The sequence below is a fragment of the Haliotis cracherodii genome, unplaced genomic scaffold (assembly GCF_022045235.1).
Source record: "Haliotis cracherodii isolate W230 unplaced genomic scaffold, xgHalCrac1.p SCAF_25, whole genome shotgun sequence".
NCBI classification, from domain to species: Eukaryota; Metazoa; Mollusca; class Gastropoda; order Lepetellida; family Haliotidae; genus Haliotis; species Haliotis cracherodii.
In genome coordinates, this window is record NW_027266281.1 from 5174959 (window position 1) to 5195454 (window position 20496).

Consider the following 20496-nt stretch of genomic DNA (forward strand, 5'->3'; position numbering starts at 1 on the left):
TTTCTTAACTTCATCTGAGGATGTCAATGAGTTATACATAGAATAACCTCGAAACTCGCCAAAAGCTTGGGATTAACATTTGGGACAATTAATAATTAATTCTTTGGTTATTTGAAAACTTTCTATTTTCAGGATAAGATTTGACTATATATATATATTTGCAATTGTGAAGTAATATTGATGTTTAAAACGATGGGAAAAAACAAAACACAGGGGTATTATAAACACATATACAAACTGAATATTACAATACTTTAGTATTGCGTAATGTCAAATAGTAATGTGCAATGTGGACGTGGTGTGTTACAGCGGACCCCTTCCTGCGGGTTGTGTCCCCCAATGCTACCACCCTCCCCTACGGCTCTACCGCCGTCTTCATCTGCCGCGCCACCAACTTCAGGAGCCAGCCAATGGTAGGAGCACTGACACCACAGGAACTAACCGTTGTGCAATAATCTGAAGCTTTCCTTCCTAATCCGATTAATGATGGGATAAGCCTGCCAATATTACAACCATATCGTGACGATCCAAACAGAAATACAACGGCTTTGCTTTGAAATTCTGAGCCATACAACAATCACTCATTATTTCTATATGGTTTATATCTATTGTGTCATTAAACATGTGTGACATGTGTCAGGTAAACCCGTGGTTGCTGTAAGAGGATCGGGTGGTCAGGCTTGCTGACTTGGTTGATGGATGTCATCGTATCCCAATTGTGTGGATGGATGCTCATGATGTCAATCATTGGATTGTCTTGAGTATTTACAGACTGCCATCATATAGTTGGAATAGTGCTGATTGCGGCGTTAAACAATAAAGAAAGAAAGAAAGAAAGAAACATTATTTTTTTGTACAGTAAAGTACGGTTATAACGAACTCAAAGGGACTACTAATTTTAGTTCGTTATAACCGTAGTTCGTCATAAGCATATATACAGTATAACAACAGCAAATAGTCGGGATCAAAAATTAAGTTCGTTATATCCGTCAGTTCGTCATAAGCGTGTTCGTTATAACCGTAGTTTACTGTATATTTAATCAGTTCGTGTGGCACCATGGATGGTCGAAGACGGATCTGTCGACAGTGCCTGCCACAAGAAGTGTAACCATGGGAACAGAGATGATCCAGACCAGCAACGTTACCACGTGGATGTCGACGGCGACGATCCGAGGCATCAATTACAACTTCATCGGAGTCCTTGAGTGTGCAGCGTCCGAGCTCGATGAAGTGTACGTCGACAGTAACACCATCAACGTGATTGGTAGGTGTCCATGTTGTTGTAGAGCTTACAAAATAAGACTGAAGAATCACATTGTCAATGCATCGGATCTAGAATGTTCGTATGAGGGGGGCGGGCGTGAGGCTGTAGTGGGTGTGGCTCGATTCACACCATGAGCTTTCTTTTGTTTATTTGGTTCCATAAATATCTTTCACAAAGGGGTTGGTCTTTCCCCGACATCATTGCTGAAAAACTGCCGTTACGAAGTTTTGAGACTAAATATATTTTCCCAAGCCTGTGCTTGAAATTTTGCACGAGAATACGCCACGTATATCAACCGTGTGCATTCTTCTTACGAATTGAGGTCCACAGCAACCTATAAAAGATTCCGGAGTAGAAGAGATCTTCAGCAACCCATGCTTGCCGTAAAACGCGACTATGCTTGTCGTAAGAGGCGACTAACGGGATCGGTTGGTCAGGCTCGCTGACTTTCCTGATGCGTGTCATCGTGTCCCAATTGCGTGGATTGATGCTCATAATATCAATCACTTGATTGTCTGGTCCAAATTGTTTTATGTTCACACCACTGTCATACATCTGGAAAATTGCTGATTGCGGCGTTAAATATCAACAACAACAAAACAGAAACAAACATACCATATTCATTTGAAATAATCAACCGCCTCCGTGGTCTAGTGGTAGAGCGTCCGCCCGGAGAGCGGAAGGTCCGGGATTCGATCCCCAGCCGCGCCATACCAAAAGACGTTAAAAGATGGTACTTGTTGTTACCCTGTCTGGCGCTAGGCATTAAGGGGCTAAAACAAGGACTGGTCGGCTCGGAGTCAGAATACTGTGTCTGTATACATGTATACATGTTAAACTGCGGCATTGTATCTCAGTGGGCTAGCACTATAAATCGGCATCAGTCCGGACTAGTACAAGCAGCCACACACACACGTACATGCACGTCGCTATATAAGTGCAATAATTTTGGACGCGACGTTTAACCCAATTTCACCTCACCTCATTTGAAATAATCAAGTTGTCGCAGTGTCTGGTGTGACTGTCATCACTCGCCATGTCTCTTGCCCAGGGTCGCCGATGATCCAGTCCAGTATGAGGTCTGTGCGGGCGATGTTGGGGGAGACGGTGGAGTTGCAGTGTAACGTGTCGTCCAACCCGCCCCCGACGCAGCTGCAATGGCTGTTCAACAGCAACACTATCAAGTTCCAGCGGTTTGCGGCGTGTGTACTCTTGTAGCTGTGTATATCCTCAACTTTGTTTGTACATTAAGGCAATCATAAATTCATCTTCCCGAGGCAAGGTGTTAATAGACTACAACAGTCCGGTTTCCAATCTTGCCGAACTTCGCTGGAATTTCGTGGCTATTACGAGTTATCTCCCTTCTTTGTCCCTCCGACTGACTTATGAGATTCCACCGCTCATATCACTTGCACTTGTTTCAATCAAAATGGCCGCGCCCAGTCAAGACGACCTAATCAATAATCAAAATCTATGTTGTAATAAAACGGGTCTTACCTCGCGAAGTGCATCAAATCACCTGAGCACCTTTTTTAAAAACATTAAAAGATTTGTAAAATATCTGTCGACGCCTAGTTGACGGTTGACATGCCTAGCAAATCTTGAAGTCAATCGAAATCTGCACTTTGAAATCCATGTTGTTTACGTACCGGATGTTTAGTTCTTCGCGCGATTTTGATTGGACTATGCATAGATTAGTTAGTTCAGCAAGGGTGGAAACTGGACTTATACATTTAGTTAACTCCCTTGCCCCAGGAAGATGTCACAAATTTTAAGGCTCACTCGTGCAGGTGCTTAAGAACGCGCTGCAAAGTTTCAGGGCTTTCACTGAACATTAGATTTGTCCGGTTATAATGTTATAAAGATCCACTTTAAAAAAGATTCACATGAAGAGTTACCTGCCCTTGCCTTAACTAAACTAAAGTTTTCTGCATACTTTTAAAAACCAAAAATACATCTGGGTAACTGGCTATTTTGAATAAACTATGTTTTATTGTCATGGCATAAAGCTCCTTATTGAAAGACAAAGAGATTCGGCAAGTATGCAATGACTTATAGGGTGGGAGTATTAACCAGTATCCTTAACATGTTAAATTTATTTTTCAGGAATTGGACTACACGAGACGTAACTAAGCAGATGCGTCACGTGGTTGAGGTCACAACAATAAACGACTTCGGCATCTATATGTGTCAGGTGACCAACATGTACGGCACCAACGGCTATAGCATTCACCTCATCGGTGAGAACACCCAGTATCTACAAGTAGTTCACTCCAACCATAGCTCGAAAGGTTGGGGTTCGATCCCCGTCCGCGTCATATAAAAAAAAATGTTTAATGTACTTGTTGTTACACTGCCTGACGCTCGGCATTAGGGGTAAAAACAAGGACTGGTGGGAGTATACTGTGTCTGACTTTGGTATCCATGTTAAACTGTGATATGGTTTCTCACGGGGATAGCACCATAACACCGTCATAGGTCCGGACTAGTTCAAGCAGATCACCCACGCACGCGCGCACGCACGCACGCACGCACGCGCACAAATACTCTTGCATGCACGCACGCACGCGCACACACGTACAATCACGTCGCCATGAAAGTGCCATCATCTTGAACACAACGTTGAACCCCTGATCACATATTTCTGTGAATTACCGTACACGGTGCCTTGTAAATGTTTCATCTGACCCAGTGTGTGTTACCTTACACAGACATCGCTGTTCATAAGCCTCATTACATGACGCTGACACGCCGTGGTATGACTGAAATGCAACAGGGCGTTAAACCCAACCCCCTCCCTCCCTCTGTGACCATGTTCGACGGAGAGAAAACACAGGTCACATCATTGACGAACATGTGTAGGGGTTGCTGACATCGTGTGTGGGGGGTGCTGACATCGTGTGTAGGGGATTTTGACATCGTGTGTTGGGGTGCTGACATCGGGTATAGGTGTGCTGACATCGTGTATAAGTGTGCTGACATCGTGTATAAGTGTGCTGACACAGTGTGTAGAAGGGTGCTGACATCGTGTATAAGTGTGCTGACATCGTGTATAAGTGTGCTGACATCGTGTATAAGTGTGCTGACATCGTGTATAGATGTACTCACATCGTGTGTGGGGATGCTGACAGCGTGTGTGGGGGTGCTGACATCGTGTATAAGTGTGCTGACATCGTGTATAAGTGTGCTGACATCGTGTATAAGTGTGCTGACATCGTGTATAGGTGTGCTGACATCGTGTGTGTGTGTGTGTGGGGGGGGGGGTGCTGACATCGTGTGTGGGGGGTGCTGACACAGTGTGTAGGGGGGACTGACATCGTGTGTAGGGGTGCTGACATCGTGTGTAGAGGGTGCTGAGATCATGTGTGGGGGTGCTGACATCGTGTGTAGGGGTGCTGACATCGTGTGTAGAAGGGGGCTGACATCGTGTGTAGGGGTGCTGACATCATGTGTAGAAGGGGGCTGACATCGTGTGTAGAAGGGGGTTGACACAGTGTGTAGGGGTGCTGACATCGTGTGTAGTGGTGCTGACATCGTGAGTAGAAGGGGGCTGACATCGTGTGTAGGGGGTGCTGACATCGTGTGTAGGGGTGCTGACATCATGTGTAGAAGGGGGCTGACATCGTGTGTAGGGGTGCTGACATCATGTGTAGAAGGGTGCTGACATCATGTGTAGAAGGGGACTGACATAGTGTAAGTCTGGGCTGACATCGTGTGAAGGGGTGCTGACATCATGTGTAGAAGGGGGCTGACATCGTGTGTAGAAGGGGGCTGACATAGTGAAAGTCTGGGCTGACATCGTGTGTAGAAGGGGGCTGACATCGTGTGTAGAAGGGGGTTGACACAGTGTGTAGGGGTGCTGACATCGTGTGTAGGGGTGCTGACATCGTGAGTAGAAGGGGTTGACACAGTGTGTGGGGGTGCTGACATCGTGTTTAGGGGTGCTGACATCATGTGTAGAAGGGGGCTGACATCGTGTGTAGAAGGGGGTTGACACAGTGTGTAGGGGTGCTGACATCGTGTGTAGGGGTGCTGACATCGTGTGTAGGGGTGCTGACATCATTTGTAGAAGGGGGCTGACATCGTGTGTAGGGGTGCTGACATCATGTGTAGAAGGGGGCTGACATTGTGTGTAGAAGGGGGTTGACACAGTGTGTAGGGGTGCTGACATCGTGAGTAGAAGGGTGCTGACATCGTGTGTAGGGGTGCTGACATCATGTGTAGGGGGTGCTGACATCGTGTATATATGTGCAGACGTCGTGGATGTAGCTGCTCACGGCCCGTGTGTTGTTGATGTTGCAGGAGACATGTACAGCTCGTGTAGGTTCAACTGGTGCCCCAAGGACAAGCTGTGTGACGAGGACAGCGCTTCCTGCGTCTGCCCACAGGGACACGCCGAAAACAAGGACGGCATCTGTAAAGGTTATTATTTGCTTCAGTATAGAGGACCCGTGGAGATTATGGGTCAAGAATTGAGAACAGGTGGTCAGCCTCTATAGCTGATGGTGGTCACTTTGTCCCGATGGTGTGTCCAGATGTTGGAAGAGAACTGTCGGGATATTTAAGAAATAAACGACTCGTGGTCGTGTTTATCGTACCATAAAACATTGCAGGGAGAATAAACCATGAGCGACACAGTCCCCATTGGTTTATTCTCCCTGCAGTGTTTTATTCATAGGATAAAATACATCCGAAGGTTGTTATGATATTTAAAACCCGCGATTTTCCGAGGGGAAGTGTTTTATCTTACTAATAAACCGATTTTAAACCTTAAAACAACATTTATCAACATTTTTATGTTTCGAACATACTTTCCATGAACTTTAGGAAACGGGCGTAAAATATTGGTTGCTGGCGTACGGATCTTGAAAAGGACATTCTAAAAAGCAGCGCGGCTTATCAACACCTCTTGAGGTACACTCACTGGGCTTCAGATATTCCTTGGGAATATGAAGAAAACATTTATCATTTAATTTTACATTTCAATACATGTTACAATCTGAACGGAAGTTATGTTAATAAAATCCCTGGGATATCATAACACATTATATAGCAAATATGACTTGAATATCCTATACAATCCCGGGGATATTGTATAAAATCCCAGGGACATTACAACGTCCCTGTTTATGAGATATAACCCGACTTGAGAACAATAGGATGAGGTTTATAATGTACTATAAACAACGACCTCGGGTCGATTATTTCTTATATGAGATATCAACATTATGTACAGCCTGTTTAAGGATGTTACTAAAATGTACAAGCTTTAAAAAATATGTATCCGTATCTTAAAAATGATGACTCCTAAAAAGAAGCCGACCTCGGCAATGTCGGACAAGTCCATTTAACGAACAGTTGGGTTATGTTTTCCGCATATTCTCACAATAATCACGTCGATTATCTGTACCTTTTCTCCCAATACCTAATGTCATATCTCTCACCCTTTTCAATGCAGTCGTTTGGCCATTGCCTTTATCTGCGAAGCCCAGCTCCATTTATGGGGAACATTAGACACTTCCTTCTAAAAAATAACGTCATCATATATGTTGGACGTTGAGAGCGCCTGTACGAATCTTCAGAAATGACGTCATGATTGAACAATGTTTAATCTTGAAACAAACCACGCTTCGTTCTTCATGGTTCTTTGCGATTTATCGGGTAGATGTCGTATATAGTTATACATTACATTGCTGACTGACCATTACCTCATGCACTCGGTATATGTTCCTATGGGTTGACCATGGTGCCGTAGGCGTGGCCTCATTAAAATGGTTCGCAGGGCCGTGTTTGATTCCCTACCCAACACGGGTACACTCCGTAATGCCACTCTTGGAACCCAAGCTCTGTTGTGGCAGCCATATGTTAAAACACTGGTAGAAATCTCCCAATTCAATGGTGGCCAATCAGAAGCTGCGACTGTGCAGCTGCCAATCAGAAACCTTAAGGTTAATATACAATTAATTCCTGTCAAGGTAACGTCACTCTATGAGCGTATCGATACAATCATGTTATATTATCACTAAAAATAAATTCGTGCCACAAAGATGACATATATCATTTGTCATAGGAAGTTCCGGGTTCGATTCCCGACATGGGTACAATGTGTGAAGCCCATTTCTGGTGTCTCCCGCCGTGATATTGTTGTAATATTGCTAAAAGCGGCGTAAAACCATACTCTCTCACTCACTCACTTATAAGAGCGGTCGGGTAGCCTAGTGGTTAAAGCGTTAGCTCGTCACGCCGAAGACCCGGGTTCGATTCCCGACATGGGTACAAGGTGTGAAGCCCCTTTGTGGTGTCCCTCGCCGTGATATTGCTGGAATATTGCCAAAAGCGGCGTAACACCATACTCACTTACTCATAGGAAGTTTGTCGTCAAGGGAAAATGGCTCATGATGTGTCCGCTTTGTATTCCAGAGTCCGCGCCGCAAAAACAGGCCGTGGAGACGTACGTCTGGGGCGTTGTCGGTGCCAGCAGCGTCCTCGTCGTCACTTTGGCCATGGGCATCGTCCTGTACATGTGCTGGAAGAGACGGACAGGCCTGGTCAGTAAACTGACCATTTACAAGTACCACGTTGTGTGGCGAATAGTCCTGCACCATGACAGGGGAATATATTTATTTTATGAAAATAATAATCTAGAAATGCATGCCTACAAAAGCAAGTTTAGCCAGCTCAAGCTAGCTCTATGAGCATAGAGTCAAGAAGGATATTGTGTAATATAAGATTTCAGACACTAAATGTTAGTCGCTATGTGTCGAAGTGAGGTGACATGGGGTTTGACGTCTCGTTCCAGATGATTGTACTTTCAGAGCGACATGCATGGTCGAGTGTGTGGCTGCTTGTACTAGTCCGGAATGATGTCGATTTATAGTGCTAGCACACTGAGATACCTTGCCACAGTTTAACATGAATACTCCACTCAGACACAGGATACTGACTCCGAGCCGACCAGTCCTTGTTCTATCCCTGTATAGTGCTAGCCCACTGAGACACCTTGCCACAGTTTAACATGAATACCCCACTTAGACACAGGATACTGACTCCGAGCCGACCAGTCCTTGTTTTATCAGGGGGGCTCGGGTGGCCCAGTTGTCTAAGGCACCGCGATTCGCTGTGCAGAGCTGCGTCCCTTGGGCACGCCAGAAACCTATGATTGTGGGTTCGAATCCCGGTTCGCCCCGATTATGTTTCTAGGTTTGTCAGCAGCATACCCGTGCTCGTGGGTTTCACCGAAGTGGTAAACGTCTGAGACCTGCATCACTTCGGGCTTTCCTCCCACATTATAGCTGGAATACTGTTAAAAGCGGCGTTAAACCCAACTCACTCACTCACACATGTATTGCTGCCTATACATAGCGCAAGTATTACAATTCCTTGTGCTGACACGGCAGATCCGTTTTGCTTAACACGGGATGGCACGAGTGGTCATAAATTTCTAGAAATAGGATTTTAGAAATCGGGATTCTTTCCTAGTTTTCGTCAACGTTTGTCACTATTAGGCACAAACCTAAACGTGGCAGTTCTCTTCCGTTTCCAGGTGAAGCGGAAACAAGACGGGGCGGATATACTTGCACGGACGAATGCTGCATACTCGCACGCTCAGGTTGGCGCAAAAAGCTTTTGACTGAGTTCTGTCTACCTTAACGAGTAGACTAGTGGTGGCCGAAGTCACGTTGGCTGCGATTGGACAACACTTAACATAGCATCCATTGGTCATCAATATCGAATGACAACAAATATAGGACTACATGAAATCGTTTTGTTAACGTTACCAAAGCAGTGTTTTTTTGTAACGTTTAAGGTTGAAAATGGACTTTTGGTATGTAGATAAGTTTTCAGGTTTAAAGGCAACGGGAACTAATAAGATGCTACGCATGCGCACCTATGGCCGGAAGAACAGTATAACAATTTATGTGAATGTCTTTATGAGAATGTAAGCCACCTTCGTATATGTTCTTTTGACAAACAATTTATCATTTGTTTTCATTTTCAACATCGTTAATATTTACTTTCATTTTGCTGCGTAGTATGCCACGTCCAACATCTACGAGATCATCACGAGACCCAGCGACGAGTTCCCGCGAGAACGCTTGAGATTCCTCCATGCACTTGGAGTGGGCAAGTTTGGCCGTGTGATGAAGGCGGAAGCTCTTAGCATCAACCGCACAGGATCATGGGAAGACGTGGCGGTCAAAATGTGTCAAGGTCAGTTACAACAGTCATCACAGGCAGATCTGATACCACCTCATATCTGTGTGTGAACATCTGACACACATAGGAATTCGCCAGTCAGCACAGAGACTTTTAAATGCTCGATACGGACGAGCGAATTATTCACAGCGGCGTATACAATGTCATTATCTCGAAAACGAACACAAACGGGCATCCGAATGGAAATAAAAAAGGTCAAAAGCATGTACTATCGAAGGATTACTACTGTCCTACTTTCTATTGTTGAGATAAAAACTTCGGAATCCATCTGGTGAAGCAATAACAGAAAGCTGCCTACGGATTGGCGCAACGCTCTATGCATACTTCGTAATTTGGGACCAGTGAAGATCCAGGTTAGAATAGGTCGCCAGGGACCCATGCTTGCCGTAAAAAGGCGACTGACTATGCTTGTCGTAAGATTCGATTAACGGGATCGGGTGGTCAGGCTCGTTGACTTGGTTGATGCATGTCATCATATCCCAACTGCGTGGATTGATGCTCATGATGTCAATCACTGGATTGCCTGGTCCAGACCCGATTATTTAGGAATCACCGTCATATCACTGGAATATTGCTGAGTGCGGAGTTAAACAACAAACAAACAAATCATGTAGTGCGGACGGTGTTGTCACCTCGTCAAGGGGAGATTACTGGTACCGGAGTACAACATCGGAGTTTTATGCAATTGATGTACGCTCGAAACATACTTAGCTTTCATTTTCACAATGAAGTCTGATAATGTGTAGATTTGTTTCGCTTTTTGTTTTGAACCTCTTTTATGAAAGTATGATGCCTGGTGAAGAATAATTAAAATGAGAACTTAAAGGATGACACATATAAACATATTGGATATTTTCGTACTGAAAAGCATGGTAACTGTTGTGTGGCGGATTATCTCCAATCTTCATTAACAATATGGCTGCAACGTAAAATGTGACACTCGCTTCATTCTTCACGGACGGACAAATAGCTCTTCAAACAAGTATCTAAGAAACGTATGCAAGGTCACTAACACAATACGTTGATGTTAAATTTTATCTTTCCATGCATTTTATGATGAAGATATATCGTCATTTTTCCTTTTTCCTTCAGTATTACCAGATTGTGGAAACACACGGTCTAAATTACTAACTACCATGTATAACGTAGAGAGTAGGCACACACGTTCTCATTTATTACTGACCAACAACGTTGACAGAAGGTAGACCCTGTTTCTAATACGAATGTTTTAAAATATATTCTTCGTTCCGCTTGTGTGTTACGAATACATTAGAAACCTCTTGAAAATATTTTTTAAACTTTCTTTTGAACATGTTAAATTGTATGATTTGAGGTCATGTAAGACATGATTATCTGTCATAGCAAGCGGGAGCTTTCGAATGCTGACAGGTTCTCCTGTTGTGGACACGTATTGATAACCGAGCCACGTATTGATCCTTGCGTTGTTTCTCCTCACTGTTCCCAGAGTCTGCGACAGATCTGGACAAGGAGGATCTGTACAATGAGCTCATCATCATCAGAAAGATCCCCAAACACATCAACGTCGTCAGCTTCTACGGCGCCTGCACATACGGGGGTACGTCAGCCTTGTGTGTCGTTCGTGTTAAGTTTGTGTAGGTTAGAATGTGTCGGTATGCACTAGATACTATGTACAGTAAACTACGGTTATAACGAACTGAAAGGGACTACTAATTTTAGTTCGTTCGTTATAACCGTAGTTTACTGTACATAAAATTAAAGTAAAAATAGTGATTATCATTATAGCTTTAACGTGCATCACTATTTTATTGTGATCAAAAATGATTGTTTTGTTCTGTAATAATTGGATATTTACATAGAATTTAGTTCGAGGAAAGTAAAGATTGTCCATTTTTTTAACGAAAGTGTTATCCTACAATGAAATATCCTCGGGTGTTTGCGAGTGTGTTTAAGTCATATTTCCCCCTAGGCACTTGGGAACTTTCAGCATGTTTGGTGATCTGAATTGCTTTTATTAAGACACAAATTAGTATTTTTGTGAAGGTTTTTTTGTTTGTTTTTGTTTAACGCCGCTCTCAGCAGTATTCTAGCTATTTGACTGAGATCTGCTAATAATCGAGTCTGGACCAGATAATCCAGTGATTGATATCATGAGCATCAATCTTAGCCATTGTTTTGTTTGTGGAGGGTGCGTGTATGGTGGTATAACGAGGCAACATAAACGTGTCAATTCTCTGGCGTTACAGAGCCTCTCCTTCTAATCTTGGAGTATATTCCCGGCGGGGATCTGCGCAACTACCTGCGCAGACGCCGCCCTGCCTATGACAAGACCTGGGAGAGTCCCCTCAGCGTGCAGGAGAGCCCCCTAGCGGTAGAGGAAATGGTCAAAGGTGAAGAAGACGGGGAGCTGACCGCCAAGGATCTACTGTCCTTTGCTGTACAGACAGCTCGGGGAATGCAGCACCTGGAAGCTAACAGTGTAGGTTTGTTATAGTGTCACCTTACAGCATATGTGACTAACCAGGGAATGTGCATAACAAGGGAATAAATCTCATCAAGGAATATGTATAACCAGGGAATATGTGTAACTAGAGAATATGTATAATCAGGAAATGTGTATAACCAGGGAATATTATAATCAGGGAATATATATAATCAGGAAATATGTATAACTTGGGAATATTATAATCAGGAAATATGTATAACCAGGGAATGTGTATAACCAGGGAATACATCTAATCAAGGAATATGTATAACCAGGGAATATGTGTAACTGGAGAATATGTATAATCAGGGAATATGTGTAACTATGGAATATGTGTAACTAGAGAATATTTATAATCAGGGAATGTGTATAACTGGGGAATATGTATAACTATAGAATATGTGTAACTAGAGAATATGTATAATCAGGAAATATGTATAACTGGGGAATATTATAATAAGGAAATATGCATAACTAGGGAATATGTATAACTAGGGAATATGAATAATCAGGAAATATGTGTAAGTAGAGAATATGTTTAATCAGGAAATATGTATAACTGGGGAATATTATAATCAGGAAATATGTATAACTGGGGAATATTATAATCAGGGAATATGTATAATCAGGAAATATGTATAACTGGGGAATATTATAATCAGGGAATATGTATAACTAGGGAATATTATAATCAGGAAATATGTATAACTAGGGGATATTATAATCAGGAAATATGTATAACTAGGGAATATGTATAACTAGGGAATATGTATAATCAGGAAATATGTCTAACTGGGGAACATGTGTAATCAGGGAATAAAATGTCTAATCAGGGAATATGTTTAATCCCTGAAAAGTGTAGAGAATATAGAGTGTCTGAATATACATAATCCGATATGATCGTTGAGTGAATGCAATGATATCTCGGGATCACCCCATGTCCACCAGGGACCAAAGTAATAAAGACTCTTGGAGACGTCTTAACTCTTGCAGTTAAACAACTTGCATTTAAGTCTATCCTTGCCCAGTAGAAAATTCTCTTTATGAATATGACTTTAGTAAACTATTAAAATCTAAGTTAAAAAACGTAGTTTTTTCAAGGACTTATTTTTAATGACTACCTCTTCAGGGCTAGACTGGGCCCCAAACTCTCTGTCGCTTTTTGAAATAGGCCTCTAAACTAGATCGGCTTGTCACTCTCATTAACGTGGTTGATTGCGTGTTATCGTACCCGCACCGGTGTAGGTCATGCTCATTATATCAATCACCGCCGTGAGATTTCTTCTTCTTCTCCTGCTTCTTCTCCTGCTTCTTCTCCTCCTCCTCCTCCTTCTTCTCCTTCTGCTTCTTCTCCTCCTCCTCCTTCTCCTTCTTCTCATTCTTCTCTTTCTTCTTTCTTGCTGACTGCACCGTAAAATAACTTGTCCTCCTTCTTCTGCTTCTTCTCCTCTCCTCCTGCTTCTTCTTCTCCTTCTCCTCCTCCTTCTACTTTTCCCCCTCCTTCTTCTTCACCGTAGTTTGACAGTGATTTGATGTCTGTGACCATGTCGTTCCAGATTGTGCATCGTGACGTCGCTGCAAGAAACGTGCTGGTTGGCTACAACTGTGTGTGCAAGATCTCGGACTTCGGTCTCGCGAGAGATGTGGAGGGTGTGGACGTGTACGAGAGGACGTCTAAGGGGCCGCTCCCTGTCCGGTGGATGTCCCCCGAAGCCTTGATGGAGGGGTTTCACAGTCACAAGGCAGACGTCTGGGCCTTCGGGGTGCTCCTCTGGGAGATAGTCACACTAGGTAGCTTAAAATATTAATTTAATCCATAAATGCTTGATTGCATATGGGGGCACGGGTGTCCCAGTCGTCTAGAACACCGCAATTCGCTGTGCAGAGTTGTGTCCCTTGGGCACGCCAGAAACCTATGATTGTGGGTTCGAATCCCAGTTCGCCCCGATTATGTTTCTAGGTTTGTCAGCATCATACCCGTGCTCCTAGGTTTTACCGAAGTGGTAAACATCTAATACTTTCATCACTTCGGGATTTCCCCCCACATTAAGCTGGTACGCCGTGATATAATTAGGATACATTTAAAATCGGCGTTAAACCCAACTCACTCACTCACTTGATTGAATATAACTCGATATTACATGTTGCTTATTTAATGATTGCAATTCAGTGTTTGGTTACAACTGACAGATACCAAGAAAATGTCGGCCAAATTGTATTTTTAATATCACCCCTGGTCCCTTTAATCCTATATTCCGCACCCCTTTAATCCGGAAACCTCGTCTAAACGAGCACCTCCAGGGATGTTTTCACATGTACAGTGGGCCAGAGTACCATATCCATAGCTTCAATAATCCGGGGCCTATGGGGGCGGTCGGGTAGCCTAGTGGTTAAAGCTTGTCACGCCGAAGACCCGGGTTCGATTCCCGATATGGGTGCAATGTGTGAAGCCCATTTCTGGTGTTCCCCGCCGTGATATTGTGGGAATTGTGCTAAAAGCGGCGTAAAACCAGACTCACTCACTCCGGGGCCTATGTTACCACATAAATTAATTACTTCGTTAAACCGAACGAATGGCTTGTTGTTGCCCTGGCTGGCGCTCGGCATTAAGTGATAAGGACTGGTCGTCAGTTTATTGTTCCTGAGAGGTCTAGCCGCCTTTCAATCTGGCATCTGTCCCGGCTATACCAAGCCGCCAGACGTCGCTATATAAGTGCTATACTCTTGAACGCGACGTCAAACCCCATTTGACCTCATCCTTATCATTTATCAAAAGTGTAACTGATATCGTGTAGGGTAGTGTGTTATTGTGATTTTGCTAAAAGCACTCACTCATGCACGCCCGCACGTTATTATGTAAACGATTAATGTTTCCAGGGTCAAAAGTGTCCGGAGGAAATAATATTCATCAAGGAAATTATACCAGTGTTATTACGATACTGGCTGTGGAAATAATATCCTTGGCAAAAAATTCCATGCGGAAGTTTTTACCTAGGATATACTTTCTCCTTGAAAGAATCTTCAGGGGGAATAAATATCCTGTGACAGTTACTAGGCCACACATCGGAGCTTCACGCCCAAAAAACCACTAACTCACTCACTCCCTCACTCACTCACTCACTTACTCACTGATGTCTCTCTCTCCAGGAGCCAGCCCCTACTCCACGATGACGCTGCGAGGGGTTATTGACGCTGTTGTTGCTGGGAAACGCCTGGAGCGACCCCAGTACTGTATGGACGAACTGTAAGTGTGATGTCAGAACCGTGTGTCTATGTGTTTGATGTTAGCTTTGAACTTCAGGGATAAACATGTACCACGTCAGTACAGGATATGGGCCAGTGTAGTCCCAGGAAGCCATGTATTTCTATATACCGACTGTTTGTTGTGTTTCTTTGTTTGTTGTTTTACGCCGCACTCAGCAATACTCCAGCTATATGACGGCGGTCTGTCAATAATAGAGTATGGACCAGACAATCCAGTGATTTACATCATGATCATCGATCCACGCAACTGGGACACGATGGCATGCATCAACCAAGTCAGGGAGTCTGACCATGCGACCCCGTCTTCGCCTCTTACAAGCATGGATTGCTGAAGATCAATTCTAACTCGGGTCACATACCGACTGAAAAGGGGACATGGTGTTTCAATCATGTGACTTGACTGAATATTATTAATTAGAAAGTCATTTAGAAGAACATGAAGACATGCAATTTATTTTACGGAGGGGACTCCGCGTTAGAATGGGTCCCCACAACCAAGGCTGTTTGAGAGAGGCAGCTAAATGGATCGGGAGGTCAGACTCGGTGAGATGCTTGATTGCGTGTCATCGTACCCGACGGCGTGGCTCGTTGCTCATAATATCAACCACAGGATTGTCTGGTCCAGACTCGATTATTTATAAAGCGACGTCATAACTGGAATATTGCTACGTGCGGGTTAAAAAACAAACGAACTATTGTATGGATTTCAACTCTTTTTTTCAAAGGATAATATGTCATTATACCTCGTCGAATTAAATGGTTGCCTATGCTTTCTGGCGCTTGTTTGTTCACGGGGCAGCTGTATTGCGGCATATTACAACAGTCACTCACTACCGTGGCTCCTAAAACTGACATGTACCCGCCCTGGAAGATGGGAATATGAATGAGCCTGAAGTGTAGGTTGCGTTCCCTTGTGAGAGATGAGGCTGCAATTAAAATACACGTTTGTCCATAGACCTCTTTTGCATTATCAATGCTGATTAATACCCATCACCCCTGAAACGTAAATAGACTAACCCAATCATGCACATTCATGCGATGCTTGTTCCCAAAGGTACTCGTTGATGAGCAAGTGCTGGGAATTACAGCCTCAAGACCGACCCAGCTTCAAGGAGCTCGTGCAGCACGTGGAATACCTGCTTGAGAAGGAGGCGGACTACATACAGCTCGACCAATTTCAGGAGGCCGTGTACATGGTGCTGGAGCCAGACTCCCACGACGAGAAGCTATGAGAGTTATCGTTCTTGGATGCGGTGTGATCGCCATACGAGTCGAACTTGATTGAGGAGGAACTGTGCGTGTACGAAGTGACTGATTGTGAAATGCATTGCTAAATGACGTATAAGCCTGAACTATGAGGGTTGCTTAAATTAGAAGAACCTGCAGCAGTTGTCGTTCTTGGATAATAACCCATCGTTCTACTTATGATATTATAGTCTCGTAATTGAGATATGTTATCGTGTTCAATTATCAATTATAGTAATTGATATACATCACAACTACAAATGGCAACTTCAAAGTTATATTGAGGTAAAGAGGTCACAAGTTAAACTCAGCTCAGAATCCAGTGATCCCGTAGAAAAGTTTGGTCACTTGAAACTATCGCGGGTCATGTTTAGCACGGCTCGCTATGTGGATATACTGCGGGGTTTCACGGAGGAAGAACTGGAAAGGAAAGAGGGAGACAATTTGTATAAATTATTGTTGAGAACAAGTGTCGGTAAGATGGACTTTCCACCACGACCTAAAACCCCTTTTCAGACGTTGGAATCACAGTTGCCGTATGTAAAACGTCGACATCGTCTCTGAAGAATTTGGATAACCATCATCTGTTTGACTCATATATATCTGCCTTATCATTGAGGTTAATAAGGGATAAACCGGTTTATCTTCAATTTCGAATAGTGCAGTTCATTTGCATCTGGAATAATCCATTTCAAACCCACATTGACTATTACTTGTCATGTATTGCCACGTGCTTGGCTAAACAACTGGTGTTGCGTTCAGGTGTGTGTTTTTGCAAACTTTCAATCTTGCATTTTTCATTGTTTTAAATAGTCGCTGTCCATTTTTCATTTTTCAGAAAAAAACATCAGTCACTGTGACAGAGGTATAAACACCATGTTCTTCAACTGTTAATCACATTGTCAACATACTCAGACCTCTTGAAGCCTGTTGGTATATGTTCATGTCTGTAATCTATCTAACCGACACATGCCATGTTACATTTCCGAGTAATTGGTCCGTATGACACAACGGGAGACCATACAGAATGTCCATCATTCATCACTGTGTGTAGCAATCGTTAATGCATGTTGTAATAGATGTTGTAATCGATGTTGTAATAGATGTTGTAATATATGTTGTAATATATTCATTTATCATCCCGACCCGTGAAGATCCGGGGTAGAAGAGGTCTTTAGCAACCCATACTTGTCGTAAGAGGCGACTAACGGGATCGGGTGGTCAGGCTTGCTGACTTGGTTGATGCATGTCATCGTATCCCACTTGTGTGGATCGATGCTCATGATGTCAATCACTTGATTGTCTGGTCCGTACTCGATTATTTACAGACCGCCGTCATATAGCTGGAACATTCGTAGTGAGGCGTTTAACCACAAATAAACATTTTTCATCCCAAAATGGCTTCTACGGGATATGTCGTTTAGGTGAAATCAAGCGATAAGTCCTAGGCAGTATCGCCACATTGAAATTGCATCATAATGCTTCGCGGATCATTGTGTGCTCCAATAGATCGTTGTTCATGTTATCAACCACTGGTTTCCTGGGCCTGACCTGAAGATGTCCAGGCAGATATGATATAGCTGTGATGTTACTGACTGCGGTGTTAAACTTTCATCCACTAGCTTTCAGATATTCCACCGCCTCCGTGGTCTAGTGGATACAACGCCCGTTCGGAGACCGCCTCCGTGGTCTACTGGATACAACGTCTGCCCAGAGACCACCTCCGTGGTCTAGTGGATACAACGTCTGTCCTGAGACCACCTTCGTGGTCTTCTGGATACAACGTCTGCCCAGAGACCACCTCCGTGGTCTAGTGGATACAACGTCTGTCCTGAGACCACCTTCGTGGTCTAGTGGATACAACGTCTGTCCTGAGACCACCTTCGTGGTGTAGTGGATAGAACGTCTGGCAGGAGACCGCCTCCGTGGTCTAGTGGATACAACGTCTGTCCGGAGACCGCCTCCGTGGTCTACCGGATACAACGTCTGCCCAGAGACCACCTTCGTGGTCTAGTGGATAGAACGTCTGGCCGGAGAACACCTCCGTGGCCTAGTGGATAGAACGTCTGGCCGGAGAACACCTCCGTGGTCTAGTGGATAGAACGTCTGGCCGGAAAACACCTCCGTGGTCTAGTGGATAGAACGTCTGGCCGGAGAACACCTCCGTGATCTAGTGGATACAACGTCTGCCCGGAGACCGACTCCATTGTCTGGTGGATACAACGTCTGTCCGGAGACCGTGATTTTGCTGTCATATTACTGACTGCGGTGTTAAACATCCATCAACTAGCTTACAGATATACCACCGTCTCCGTGGTCTAGTGAATACAACGTCTGTCTGAAGATCGCCTTCGTGGTTCAGTGGATACAACGTCTGCCCAGAGGCCACCTCCGTGGTCTAGTGCATAGAACGTCTGTCAGGAGACCACCTCCTTGGTCTAGTGGATACAACGTCTGTCCTAATACCACCTTTGTGGTCTAATGGATAGAACGTCTGTCCGGAGACCACCTCCTTGGTCTAGTGGATACAACGTCTGTCCTTATACCACCTCCTTGGTCTAGTGGATACAACGTCTGTCCGGAGACCGCCTCCGTGGTCTAGTAGATACAAGGTCTGTCCGGAGACCGACTCCGTGCTCTAGTGGATACAACGTCTGTTCAGAGACTGCCCCCTTGGCTTTGTGGATAGAACGTCTGCCCGGAGACAGTCTCCGTAGACTAGTGGATACAACGTCTGTCCGGAGACCGCCTCCGTGGCTTAGTGGATAGAACGTCTGTCCGGAGACCGCCTCCGTGGTCTAATGGATACAACGTCTGTCCGAAGACCGCCTCCGTGGCTTAGTTGATTGAACGTCTGTCTTGAGACCACCTCCGTGGTGTAATGGATACAACGTCTGCCCGTGGAGTGGCCCCGTGTGGTTTATTCTCTTTTCAGTGTTTTATTGAACGATAAACAACTCTCAATCGTCGTTTATTTCTTATATGAGATTAACATTATCTACGCCTTTTTAATGACGATGATAAAATGTACAAGCTTTAAAAATATTTACCCGTATCTTAATAATGATGACTCAATAGAATCCGACCTCGGCAATGTCGGACAAGTCCATTTTATGCACAGGTGGATAATTCCTGCATATTCTCACAATCATCACGTCGATCACCTGTACCTTTTCTGTCATTACCGCGTGTCATCATACGGTACTGTTTATGGCGCTTTTTTATTATTTCTTCCTTTTATTCAGTAAGTTACATTATTCCATTTAATAAATTCATGAATTTTACGGTACTAGTTCGAGATATTGTTCTTATAATATATACTTTTATGTACGATTTATTTACTAGAAATGTTTATTTCTTTTTACAATGGACGTTAGTACGCATAATGTTCTTATTTGTTATTTCTTGTTTATATCATACTTGAATAAAAATGTTTCAACGATAATCGATTTATCTTTTTTTCATCCATTTCCTTTGTGAAAATTGCAAACTTTATAAAAAAATATGAATTTATTTTAGCTTTATGACAAGCACACTGTCTGAAATGAATTTTGCCCCTTTTCGTTTGCGAACAAATACGTGTACGTCCCAAGTGTCTTTGTCAAATATAAACCTTCAATGCCAGCAAATAACCAGTCTCGACCTTTCATCGAAACATAGATCAATGTTTCTGATTTTATGGCTGAAACATCGACCCAGTTCAAGTAAGTATAAAATTTCAACGCCAGGGAATTACCATTCCCGACTTGAAGCTGACTAAACTGATGATCAGTTGGCCACAATGTGCCTGCATGGAACTTCATCATGCTATCAACTATTGGCACCAATTAAAGGGAAATGTGATGCAGCAGAGATATAGTTGACTGAGGCATAATACCTTAACGATATTCTCCGTCCCCGCGAAATATTACACTCTTTTAAAAAAAATCGTACAGTTCTGATTTACTATAAAAGGCGACTATACTTGTCGAGGCGACTAATGGGATCGGGTGGTCAGACTCGTTGACTTGTTGATGCATGTCATCGTATCCCAACTGCGTGG

General features: G+C 43.7%; 1 protein-coding gene across 1 annotated transcript in view; it reads left to right on the forward strand.

Annotated features, from left to right (window-relative positions):
• The window catches only part of LOC139472856 (fibroblast growth factor receptor 4-like), a 43596-nt gene extending 25506 nt beyond the window's left edge, over positions 1-18090 (forward strand). The window contains exons 8-20 of the mRNA XM_071255324.1: positions 310-413; positions 1045-1264; positions 2316-2466; positions 3371-3504; positions 5567-5686; positions 7685-7812; positions 8808-8873; positions 9298-9475; positions 10947-11057; positions 11707-11939; positions 13502-13736; positions 15093-15189; positions 16264-18090. Coding sequence (XP_071111425.1) covers positions 310-413; positions 1045-1264; positions 2316-2466; positions 3371-3504; positions 5567-5686; positions 7685-7812; positions 8808-8873; positions 9298-9475; positions 10947-11057; positions 11707-11939; positions 13502-13736; positions 15093-15189; positions 16264-16441 — 1955 coding nt within the window. The 3' untranslated portion in view covers positions 16442-18090. The remainder of the gene's footprint in view (positions 1-309; positions 414-1044; positions 1265-2315; positions 2467-3370; positions 3505-5566; positions 5687-7684; positions 7813-8807; positions 8874-9297; positions 9476-10946; positions 11058-11706; positions 11940-13501; positions 13737-15092; positions 15190-16263) is intronic.
• The last annotated feature ends 2406 nt before the right edge of the window (positions 18091-20496 follow it).